At 36.4% G+C, this 12,947-nt stretch overlaps 1 protein-coding gene across 1 annotated transcript in view; it reads left to right on the top strand.

The window, feature by feature from the left end:
* The window catches only part of CLGN (calmegin), a 34,968-nt gene that overhangs the window by 15,120 nt on the left and 6,901 nt on the right, over positions 1-12,947 (top strand). The window contains exons 7-14 of the mRNA XM_067297750.1: positions 2,078-2,270; positions 4,242-4,431; positions 5,081-5,194; positions 5,773-5,929; positions 7,242-7,457; positions 8,907-9,026; positions 9,292-9,439; positions 12,017-12,094. Coding sequence (XP_067153851.1) covers positions 2,078-2,270; positions 4,242-4,431; positions 5,081-5,194; positions 5,773-5,929; positions 7,242-7,457; positions 8,907-9,026; positions 9,292-9,439; positions 12,017-12,094 — 1,216 coding nt within the window. The remainder of the gene's footprint in view (positions 1-2,077; positions 2,271-4,241; positions 4,432-5,080; positions 5,195-5,772; positions 5,930-7,241; positions 7,458-8,906; positions 9,027-9,291; positions 9,440-12,016; positions 12,095-12,947) is intronic.

Here is a 12,947-nt window from a genome sequence, read left to right as displayed (position 1 = left end):
AAATGAGAAGGGTACCTCCAATCCTGAAGCAAATTGCTGTGACTATTTAAAAGCTGACTACCCTGACTGCTACAGGTTTGAGGTTATTAGTGTTGTTGAGCCAGCCTTCACTACTGTAGTGACAGAAGCTTGAGGCAATCACAGCTACAGCCTATAGCAGTTGTTCCTTTTGAGATGCATCAGGCTGTACAGTTTGCTTGCCAAACAAGATTTGGTAAGCTAGAAAGGCAAGTTCATGGGAAAAAAGCAGCAGAGAATGCTCTAAAAAAACCTCTTGATGCTAGTGGAGGCAAAAGCTCATAATTTGCATTCTGAATAAGAAAGGACTGTTTTTCATCTGCGCTTATGCCTGAGACATCTGTGCTATGTTGACCTATGAAGCCATAATCTTGACTTTAAAGTACCAAGCTGAAGAACATTGTCATTACACACTGACTAAACATAAAATGGTGAAAGAATGCCCTAGCTCAAGGTGAGATGGCATTGCCTGCAACCTCCTTGGATGCTGGTTTACCCATGTTTGTATTACTTTGAAGTGTGATGCCCTGTTTATGTGCAAAATGAAGAGGAGATTCTTCAGGACAGGCTCGAGATGTTGCCTGTCCTGACCTGCAAACCAACAGTCAGGAGGTACTGCTTAACGGTGGGACTTTGTATGAGATATAAGGGATAATATGTACATCTGCAACACTCTAGCAGATGGTGGCTTATAAGGTGTTGCTTTTAAGCAGTTATAAAATGTATTATAAAAGTGTTAATGCAGCTTCCTGTTTCTCTTCCTCTTTCCTGAAATGTGTATGCCAGTATGCTGCTTTTTTTTTTGTACTTAAAACAACTTTCATACAAATAAATAAGTATTAAAAACGTGGGCATAGGAAAACTATTGGAGACATGACAGCCTTCATTGTGGAAAGATGTGCAGATAAGTAAAACTGATGCGTGATAGTAAAGCTGAAAATTTTTACTTTTTAAAGGAAGATGCAAGATCAAGGTATTCAGCTCAATCATACATGAAATTAGAATTCTCCAACTTCTGTAATCTTATGTAGAAGGTAAACCAGAAAATAGGAAAAACAACTCTTGCATGTTTATGGGTTGGCTCACAGTGCATCCAATTTTTTTTTTTAGGAGCTTCACTAGTGTAAGATGAAGTAGCTTGAAAGAGTCAGTGTTCTCTTGCTTATTTCTTTTCTTTTTTTTTTTTTAATTGGGTGCATCTCAATGCTGTATGTATGCTTGTTGCTATTAGTTAATTTTTTTTTTAATCCTTATCAGTGAAATTTTCCAAGATGAATGTTGGAAAAGTGACCAAACATAAAACATATGTGCTTCTATAGTTTTCCTAAATCTAAACTGAGAATGTTTTACGTTGCCTTCAAAAACTGTTTAAAATATAAAAGTACAAGCTCGTTTCAAAAAATACATCTCTGTCAGGATGTATCTTTCAAGAAGAAAATTTCTAGAATTTAAGTGGTCATCTCCCCTCAAGTAATTCCTTAAAAAGATAAGACAGCACGTTACTGTGTATTTCAAATACAAAAATCATATAATTTCAGTGTTTTGCAACTGTTTATCTGAACAGCTTAATGCAATATACTCTGATTATTAAATAGTGTGGAGCAAGAAGACAGTGATAAAGTACTGGATAATTATATCCTGCTTTTTATCTGTACTGGAACTCAAGTTGCTATAAAGGATAGTAATTAGTTCCCTTCTGTCTTTTAGTGTAATGTATGTAGAAGGATATAGGTGTTTGGGCATTTTGTTTTGTGACAAGCATTTCCACTCAGTGTAAGGATAATGTCTCAGTAAGTATATTTATGTTCCCATAAGAAGCTTAAGTGATCTTTCTGGTTAGTCAGAACTAGGAACAGAAAGCGCTGAGCAACTCACAGGGACTGTTCAGTACCTTTCAGGATTCAGCCTACCAGTTTTCAGTTTTAGAATTGATATTACAGGAAACACTCTTTAGAAAATAGGTAACTGCTGTATGCCACAGCGTCAAGGAAAAGTAATACCCACAGTGACTTCAGAAAATGTACAGCATAACACATGCTCAGCTTTCTTGCTTCTACAGGAATACTTTTTTGACAAAACACCTTATACTATTATGTTTGGACCAGATAAATGTGGAGAAGACTACAAACTACATTTTATCTTCAGACATAAGAATCCTAAAACTGGAGAATATAATGAAAAACATGCAAAACGACCTGATGTAGACCTAAAAAAATTCTATTCGGACAAGAAGACGCACCTCTATACTCTTGGTATTGTTTAATTCTTATAAGCTTAAATTAGAAAAGAAACATTAGAAATGAGTTTCCATCCACTGAAACTTTGTGTCTGAGCCTGCTTTCTGTTTGTAATGGTCTGTTCATTTGGGGGATGGTTGTCTAATGATTTGAGCTTAAATGGTTTAATGACTGCAGAACATAATTGGCTCTGAAATGCTGCAGTTTAAGATTCAGTTACAGGAAAAAACATAGTGGCCCTGGCCAGCCTAGCAGTGAGGAGTTGATTAGTACTTTCAGTACTTACTATGATAGGAAATTAAAAATTTTGTTAAGAATCCTATTAAAAAACAACAAATGTCCAGTATTCTAGGAAGGTATCAGAGGAATTCACAGGAATTTAGTTAGATGTCCTGCAGGATGCCAAACGCCACTCTTTTCCACACATTAGAGGTTTCGGTAACGTTTCATCTGCAGCAATGTGTATAAAGAGATGTTACCACGCTCTCTGAAGATAAATAAATTTGGGCTGTTTTTAACTGGGCTATTTGAATTCGTATGGCATCTCTTTCTGTACCAATGAACAGTACAGTAGAGCTGAAACTTTAATTTCTTGGTCCTTTTTTCCCTTTTTCAAAATTTTCAGGAAGAATAAACAGAAACATGAGGAAAAATGGGCTGAACTAATCTATGGCATACTGCAAATCCAGCAAAATTAATTGTATTTTTGAACTAGCACTAGTTAATAATGAAAAACGTGCTCAACTGGTCTGCCATGGAAAAATGTGTTAATTTTAAAATAAATTAGGATAGCATGCCATAGCAAACTTTCATTTTTAGATAATAGGAATAAGTGAAACAGAATGACAGAAATGGGGGTAAGGGGAACAACAAATAAATAATCCTTCCCACCCTCCTGTATTTATTGTGAAGGAATGGGTGTTTTTCCTCTGTTTGTGTGTTCATTTGAGATGATGATTAAAGATGCTTAAATTCAAATTGCATTTATTCATTATAGTTGTTAAAATAGAACAAATTGTTCAATAGTAGTACCGAAGGTGTTTTGTGATTCTAACATATTTATGTGATTGATAAAATAAGTTGAAAAAAATCACGACTCTCTGTATTTAAAGTGATATGGGGTTTTAATTTTTGCATTTGTGGATATTTTAATTCAGTCCAAAGTTTTTAAGCTCTAAGAGCTTCAATAGATATATTTCAAACTGTCATTATGAGACTGTTATTTTGGTTTTCAGCTCCCATCTCTGTAAACTGTCATAAAAGTGGAATAGTATTTGCTTTAAATTAATAATCTTAGTTGTACTGAGTGGCATTTGATTATGTTTGTTAAGCACTTTACTAATTAATATACTCACTGGTTATTAGAAATGGATCTGGATGCAGGGTCTGTTATTGGGTCAAATGCTGCTCAATTTGAAGACCCTTCTTTATCAGCTACTTGAACTTGCTAAAACATTTAACCATTGGGGGAGAACTTTCTGCATTTGCAGTCTGGCATTTGGGCAAATGGCTCAGACAGTCAGATTTGAGTCTGAGAGGTAAATGCTGTTTTGATGATCCTTCGGTTGTGTCATTGCCTCTGAGTTCTTGTGTTTCCATGCTTTCCAGCATGGAGTTGTAATTTGATAGCAGAGATGCTTTGGGGGCAAAGGTTTATCTTTTATTGTCCTTGTATAATAGTAGAATTTTGGCCAAGTAGTAGGTTTTTGAATCTGTCATAATATGCTTGGATGTATTTCAGCTATTGAATTTCCTGGAGGCTTCATTTGTTCTGGGCCTGATGCTGGACATGCTAGCTGCACAGTAGCAACTTCATTGTACGGTGTCCAGGCCCAGTACCTGATCTGAGTGGGGAGTCTGTCAGTGAGCATCTGTTTGTTTATTTGCCTGAGCTTGTGCATAGCATATATGTTTTGTGCTGAAGATCTCTGTAAAATATATACTTCCTGCTTTCTTTTAATACTTTTTTTTTTCTTCTCAATTTAGTGCTGAAACCAGATGATACATTTGAAATGTTAATCGACCAATCGGTTGTCAGTAAAGGAAGTCTTCTTGAGGATGTGGTTCCTCCAGTAAACCCACCTAAAGAAATAGAGGATCCTAATGATAAGAAGCCTGATGACTGGGATGAGAGACCAAAAATTCCAGATCCCAATGCAGTCAAACCAGATGATTGGTAAGGAGATAATTTTATCTGTAGAAAAACACTTGAAAGATTTGACCAGATGGATTTTGTTGCTGTTAGGCATTTGGTTTGTTTTTGCTAATGACATATTTTTCTACTAAAAAATAATACTTATGTTTGAAAATGTGTATAATTTGGGGGATACAAGGACCTGATCATCTTCCAAAAAAAAATAAATAAATACAAGTTGTATTTTCTGCTAATTTGTTTCAAGCCTCTATTGTTGCAGGTAATACCTGAGATTAGCTGAAAGATTAGAAACACTTTTTTTTTTTTAATTTTTCCCCACCATTATATATTCTTTATTTACATGCAATGATTTCTGCTTACATCCTTCTGTGTGAGCTAGAGAGCTCATATAGTAACTGAAGAAGAAAAGAGAAAAAGTTAGTGGGAAAATATGTCTGAAATCCACCAGCTGATGGCAGCAATTTGTAGGCTAACTAGTGCCTTGTAACTGTGTAATTATAACTTTTAAATATTTAGAGACAGAGAATTAGATGCCTAATTCTCATGGTCTGTGTGTTTAATTCTGTTGTGCCTTTGAAAATTATCCCTTTCGTGTTAGTTACAGTCCTCTGAACACAACTTTGGTTCAATGTCAGGTGCTGTATTTTGTAATGTTAGTCTGTAATTGAAGGGATGAAGATGAGCCTTCCGAAATAGAAGATCCTGATGCTGTTAAGCCTGAGGGGTGGCTTGATGATGAACCGGAGTATATTCTGGACCCTAATGCAAAAAAACCAGAGGACTGGTAAGAACTTAGCTCAATAAGCACAGGTCTGTTAATGTGTCTTTCTCTGTAGCAAATTATGATTTGTGGAACTTCAATCCACATTTCCCCTTACTTTGACATAGCAAGTTGGAATTTTTAAGGTGTGGCCAAATATTTGTTGTTTTGAGGGGTTGTTTTTAGAAAAGTATGAAAATGTCAATAATTGCCTTTTGTTATCTGTGAAGATATAAAAGGGGGGATACCAAAGACCCCTCTGAGGGAATCTGCTACGATGATAAAACATAAAACACTTTTAAGCTGATACTTAAATGTTGTATGGTGGTCAAAGCGATGTAAGCACCTTTCAGAGAAGTGTTTCAAGCTATCTGCAGATTTGAGAATATAATTGCATTCAATTATACTGTGGTAGTTTTGAAAATATGGTCTTAAAAAAAATCTCCAGCACTCTGAAAATATGCACTCATTAAAAAAAGTGTGCAAGCAAAATCCTGAGGTTATGACAAAATATGTATGGACTCCAATTTCAGACTGACCCTTAGTGTTCAAATCAGTCTGAGCTGAATGTTTGTCAGTTGCTTGTAACCCTTTTTCTGTAGGGATGAAGAAATGGATGGTGAGTGGGAAGGCCCTCAGATCCCAAATCCGAAGTGTGAGACTGTACCAGGTTGTGGACAGTGGGTGCGTCCCATGATGAATAATCCAAACTATAAAGGAAAATGGAAACCACCTATGATAGATAATCCTAACTATCAGGTAATAACAATACTAATTTTGTTGTTAAAAGGTATAGAGTTTAACGGAGCAGGCAAGTCAAAGCGGTGTCTTTAATAGAATAATTCACAGGTTTTTGTAGGATTTTGGGGGAGGAGGAGTTAACTTTAAATGAACACGTTTTATTATATAAAATAAAGAGGAAACTTCTCAGTAAGCAGATTGGCTTTTGGATAGTGCCCCCCCCCCCCCCCCAACTCCTGAGATACGAGAGATAATCAGTCTGACATCAAAGAGCTCCTTTGTGTTAGTTCTGTTCTGGGAGAATTTGAATCTGATTTATTTTAGCTTAATATCCTAACAGGCTTTTAAACAAAAGAGCATATGGTTTTAAGCAATTTTCACAGGTATTCATAGGGCTGAATTTTCCTTCCTGAACGTGTTCCCTAACACTTCTGGTTACAGTAGCTGTAAGTTTGTTTATATATATATGCTGATACATTTATAATTTCAGAGTAATGATTTGCCCTATGTGCTCCCATTCCCTCAGGATGTTGTTTTCAGGTAGTAGCTATTTTCTCTCTAGAATTTAAGATGTTAACTTTAAAAGTTTGCCCTTCATTTTTAGGATTTCAGTCAAATGATATTTTAGCAATTAGAATTTTATAGGAGTGAGTAATGAGCCTTTTTTTTAGATACATCTGAGCATAACTGACAAAGTGTTGAGAACGTGGACTGCATGTACATAGAACTTGAAAGGACCATATGGATCGCTGGATGTAGTTCCCCTGCAATCTTAGGCCACTGTACAATAGACATTTAACCTGGAAGAGTCTGTCACAGGACACAGAATATTGACTAGTACCCTTAAAAAAATGTATAAGCTATATTGATGAACAAAAGCCAACACTATGTATTACACAAGGAGAAAATGAGGAAGAAGTAGTAGTAATGTCTTATTTTCTTGCAGTAGTAGGAAATTTGATGATTTATTCTAGGAGGTTGACAAAGACTGCTTAGAATCAGTAGTACCAGGAGGAATAGGGATATGTTGTACAGTCAGTTACTGCTGTAACCCTATGCGGACCCAAAATTTTGAACTTAAATTGTAATCAGTCTGTTCTAAGCCAGAAAATTGAGTTCCATCTGTCAAAATCCTACTGGCTATTTCCCATTCTGCTTTTGTGAAGATTGAACACAACCTCTTTCCTTTTTGAATAGTGCATTTAAAGTAGTCAGAGTCCAAATTGTTTTACAGTGTATTTCACAGCATTTTTTTTTTTTTTAATTTGAAGTATAGGTGATATGCTTTTACTTTTTTTTTTTTTTTTTTCTTTCTTTCTTTCTTTCAAAGGGAATCTGGAGCCCTCAGAAAATTTCTAACCCAGACTATTTTGAAGATCTTCACCCATTTGAGATGACCTCTGTCAGTGCTATTGGTTTAGAGCTCTGGTCTATGACATCAGATATCTACTTTGATAACTTCATTATATGCTCAGAAAAAGAAGTAGCAGATCGCTGGGCAGCAGATGGCTGGGGCTTGAAGAAATTAGTAGCAAGTGCTAACGAGGTATAAACTATACTATGTTCTTGGTAGCCAAAAGTATTGAGGAAGAAGTGGAATTGGAAGAATTTTCTGTTAATGCTCACAGAATATTAATTTATCTACAATTAATAATTTTTGCTGAGCAACTGTAATAATTTTTCCCAGTTTCACTTTTTAGCTTTTCCAAATCAATATCCTCCTGAAATTAAAATGCTTTGCTTGAACACCTAGTATGAGTAGTATGAGCTATTTACACTTTGTTTTCCCCATAACTCCTTTATATATGTTTCCTTCCCTCCAGAAATGGATAAATAGTCGGGTGTTCTTGCGTTTAAAAATTCTAGGCCTTTGGATGCTTGGATGCATATTTTGCAGCTCTGAAAATGCACATATGTTTGTGCAGCTATGTCTGTTCTTCTGCCCATATGTGTGTATCCACGTTTTGTTGTGCTGCACGTGGGCAGCCACTACAGTTTGTCTAGATCTCTTCCCTATAGTGTAGGGTGAACCTGGTCTAATATACGTGATCATGAGCCCCTCTAGTGGCTGTTTTTACTGACTATGTTTTCTTTCTAAAGGTCCTATTTTTTGATTGAGGGGCAAGAACAGTCCTGTGGGGGTGGGAAAGAAATGATGCGTTGGGGGCGAATATGCCCAATCCCTGGCAGCTGTTCTTCATTGCAGAAAGGATGAGCAAGGACCACTGGCCTATCTGCCCATGCAGCCAGGGAACTGCCTCCTCCCACAGCCTTGTCCTTCTGCAGCCTTTGTTCTCGTGTTGGAACCTGCGTCTGTACCTGTACACACCACTGCAAAAGCTGTTCTCTGAGCCCCCTGTGCCTCTCAACCTTCCTGCTTTAGTTGTTGATGTTCCCTTTCCAGCTGCCCAACTGGACCAGGAGGCTGCCTACCTCTCTCTACAGTATAAATTGGAACTGGGCTGGGAGGGCAATTTACTCCCAGAAAAATCCTCCTTTGAAGGAGAGGATGTGGTAGTACAGATGGAGCAAGAAATTGCTGTTCTGGAGACTGGCCGCTGCTCTTAGCTTCTTGATACTTTGGGAGCTTTCAGCTGAGTTAGCACAGCATGGAGGAAGAGTAGTAGCTGGGGAGGGTGGAAAGTGTAATGTTGTCAAGACCCTGAATGTCACTTTACAAAGTTGAGTAGGGGTCAACCCTGGTTTTGGGTACCAGGTTTGTTCCTTTTTACTATAACCTGTTTACATTAGTATTTGCTATTCAGGACATATGGATATGTGCAATCTGGTCAGTTGTTACCTCATTATTAGTGAGATTCAGTATTACTTTAGCTATTAAAAAGCGAAGGAAAAGAAGGATTTTCTTTGGGCAATATAAAGCTTAGAAAAATGAATACAGTGCCCTTCAAACTTAAAGACCATTTTAAACACAAATTCCATTTATCCTGATTTTTTTTAATTATTATTTTTATTTTATTTTTTTATATATGCACAGCCTGGTATGTTCACTCAGTTGGTAACTGCTGCAGAAGACCATCCATGGCTTTGGGTTCTTTACATCTTGACTTTAGCTCTCCCTGTTGGTCTGGGTGTGCTGTTCTGTTGGCCAGCAAAGGTACGAGAAACTGACTGGCTTTTGTTATTGCTTGGGGTTGCGGTGGGGTGGGGTTTTTTTGGTTTGTTTTTTTTTTTGTTTTGTGGGTTTTTTTTTTTAACTTCTACCTAGAATATAAAACTTGGAAAATCTTAGCATTTGTGCAACAACATGCTCTTTTAATGTGTCATTAGTAATATGTACTTATGTAAGAATGAAACACAAATGGGCATTGAAATCTGACTTTAAATGTGTATATATATATATATTTTTTAATGTGTTGTAGAAGAAAGATGAAGATATTGACTTGAAAAAAGCTGATATACCTAAGTCAATTTCAAAGGGAGAACTAGAACAAGAGGGACAGGAATTAGAAGATGACGAAGTAGAATTAGAAGAAGAAAAAGAAAACAAAGAAGAGATTGTTGAAGATGGTAAGATGAGCAAGAGTTCGTGGTTCAACAAATATCAAGATGTGATTAGGACTTGATGATAGATTGTGTTGCTAATAATTATAACCAGTTTAAATTTAAGTACATACAGCCTGCTTTACTCTGGGCCTTCTCCTCTTTTCCTTTGACAATCCTCAGTGAGTGGTATTACATGTCCAAAAACTCTCTGATAAATGTAAGCAGAAGGTAGGGTCCTTCTCAGTTTTTCTTCCCTCTGCAGAAATTAAAGTACTTCTGTCAGGCTTTCTCCCTTCTAAATATTTCATATCTTGAACATTCTTGAATAATTCAGATATCTGTACCTAAAATGGCTGAAGTCATATCTTTAAGATGTGTCCCAAATAGCTGTAAGTCCTTAACATACTATTTTTATTTCTTCCTCTGTGGGAGGGTTGTACTCTGAACTATTTTGTTGGTTGCTGCTTTTCAATAACTCTTCAGTCTTGACAATCAAGTAGACTTGAAATCCTGAAGTTTGCTTTATCCCTTCTTGCATTATATGTCACTTTCTAGCAATGCGTTGACTACTTGCAGAGATCTGTCCTGCTATGCCAAGAGAAATCAATAATTCAGTAGGTTGAGGTATACTTTGGCATTCAAGGATTTAACAAAATTATCTCATGTTACTGCATCAAATATAACTGAAACTATTAAATTGCAGTTTTGATTTTGTGTTAGCATTTCCCCGCGTCCATAGTTATGAATAAGAAAGGAATCAGCTAACTTACAGTGCATTGTCTTGACTTCTGTGAGGATGTCCTTAGCCTCTGCAAGATTCTGCCTCTTAGTTCATTTCTTCCTTGGTGAGAACAAAAAGTGACAAGTGACTGGCATCAAATGCAGCAACTCGGGAAGCATTGACTTTTTTGTTTTTTCCTGGTACTAACATCTTTTTATGTTACTAACCGAAACTTTGTGTTTCTTGTCCATCTCTGCACCGTATGTCACAAATGCTGATGGCTTTTGGCTGTCTGACTTAAGTTAACTCAGCATCAAGTATTCCCACGCCAATACATATAGAATTTTATACTTTGGGACAATGCTTGCCACATCAAACTTAGTCCAGCTCTCTTACCATTAGAGTCTTATCAAGGTATTAACTATCTAGTTATGCTACCTATATTCTTTATATGAGCATCAGTTGTAGGCACAGCACTTTGGCATTTTATCTTCCTACATTTTCCTTTTGATCATATTCTACTCAACATACTTCTTGCTCCTGAGTTAAAGAATCTCTTTTTTTTTTTCCAGTCTTGATGGACTTCACAGATACTTTTTATGCTTAATGCACTGCTTTCAGCAAGGCTGTCTGAGATACCTTAGTTCCAAAATTCTTTTGTTCATCCACTTCAGGAGATGCTGTTGGCTCCCTTCAAATTTAGCTCATCATATCCCTTTTTATACCCTTGTCCTGGGTCCTGTTGGGTATCTGATATTCACTTTTATTGCGTTAAGAATCATTTTCCCCTTTTCTTTGAGCTTTTGAGGTGTCTTTCAGTGTCACTTTCCTGTCTGTGTGTGTGTCTGTGTGTGTGTACACATGAATCTTACTTTGCAGTTGTAGTTCCTACCTCTTTCTAATTTCCATTGATTTTAATCAAGCTAGCTTTTGCTTCCCTAATAATGCAAAGATAGGAAAATAGTGGATCATTCTTCTAATATGTGAAATTACTGTTCACAATTTAAGGAGCTCTAATATCATAATCTTATTTCTTTACCAATATTCTGGTCTGAGATGAGAGCAGGAACAAGTTTTGAATGTCAGTCATACACTCAGGATGTCATTTGCCTTAATAATCTTGTAAGAGTAGTCAGTTTCCCTTGTAACCTGTGGAAATGACTGGTCTCAAACATCCAGCAGACCAAGTCGTGTTGAGAAATTCATACATCCCTCAGACTACAGACTGCTTTTTTTTTTTTTTTTTTTTTTTTTTTTTTTTTTTTTTTACATGAAGCATCTACTTCAATTGTCAAGTTTTCACTTAGCTTTTAGTATAGTGTTTGACTTGAGCAGGGGGGAAGTTTAATTTTTGTGGAGAACCATCTTAGTTTATAAATCTGCACTCATCTGTGTGAATTAAATCATTACAGGACAGTTAAATAATATGTTAAAGTATGTATTTCAGTGTAAGAAATAGGGTCCAGGCAATCACAGAGGAAAACTGTTTTTTAAGGAATTCCATTTGGAACTGTTGTTCATGATGTTTCAGCAGTCGATTCCATTTTAGACCTTTACATTTAGTTACTGAGCTGAACTAACATAGCTAACATAGCTAGCTTTTGTATGACTACTCCAGGGTTCTCAGGAAAATTCTAGGCTTCCAAGAGGAGGGTATTATATGTTGCTGTCATGTGAGTTTCTCAGTTTTTCTTTCCTTAAAAAGAATTGTTTAGTTTTCTTTAGCTTCCTACTACCCCTTATATTTGTAGGTTGAAATCTTCCTTTTTCCATCACTCTTTTGCCTCTTTCTTATCTGAAAGCATGGAACACTTGTCTTCTGCTTTCCTCTAAATTTTTTTTTCTTTTCTTTTCTTTTCTTTTTTTTTTTTTTGCTACAGAAAGAAGAGACCTGGAAGAGACAAAAAGAGAGCTGATGAAGGAAACAAAGCAGATGGAAAGGAAGGATCCTCCTTCAGGTACTGGGAAAGGGAAGTAATTGGGGCAAGGGCTTGAAAATGGTCTCTTTTCTCCTTGTTCCTCTGCTTCCTTGCTGATGGTAGAACTGCAAGCTGGTGGATGCCAGCCTTCAACAGATGTGGAAGCAAGTTTGCTACCAGCTTTCTCAATATGGAATTCCTTCATAGTCACTACTTGCTTCTTTGTTTTCTGGATCTGATGGTAGCTGGGTTTGATCAATGAATTACTGAAAGGCTCAGGATCTGTTATTATCATGTGGACTTACGAGACGTAGTACAGCTGCAAATTTCAGAAACACTTGTAGACTTCTTCTGCTCAAATGAGAATGAGTTGCTGGCAGAGTGTTTCTTAAAGGATGTTATCACTGGAATTTACTGCTTTGTTTTGGTCTATGTTAATTTTTGTCACAACACTGCTAAAGATCATATTCCTTTCTTGGCTGGTTCACTTATCTGCTTTGTCCTCTTGCTCTCCCTTTAGGAAAAGCATCCCACCAAATAAAAGTATCTTGCCAAGAAGTGTAATTTCTGTGTCGCAGTCAGATCCTTATTTATTAGGTTATATAAATTTAATTATATTAAATACTGATTAAATTAATTTTATACTTTATTAATAGTTTTAAATAGTGTTGTTGTTCTCTCTATTCCATTTCTGCATTTTGCTACTTTTGATGTCTGAGGCTGCTTTTTGTTTTTTCCTCCTTTATTAAAACGAGTACTTATGGAAGGTGCTGAACTTGCACCACTTGAAATTTCTAATCTCGTGATTAGAATATGAGCAAAGGTTTTGAATTTTTGCCATGCTGTTCTTTTAAGTGCTTATTTTTAGAACAGGCATCTTGGTCTACATCTC

The sequence above is a fragment of the Apteryx mantelli genome, chromosome 5 (genome assembly GCF_036417845.1).
Source record: "Apteryx mantelli isolate bAptMan1 chromosome 5, bAptMan1.hap1, whole genome shotgun sequence".
In the NCBI taxonomy this organism is placed as follows: Eukaryota; Metazoa; Chordata; class Aves; order Apterygiformes; family Apterygidae; genus Apteryx; species Apteryx mantelli.
This window is presented reverse-complemented; position numbering and strand designations above follow the sequence as displayed.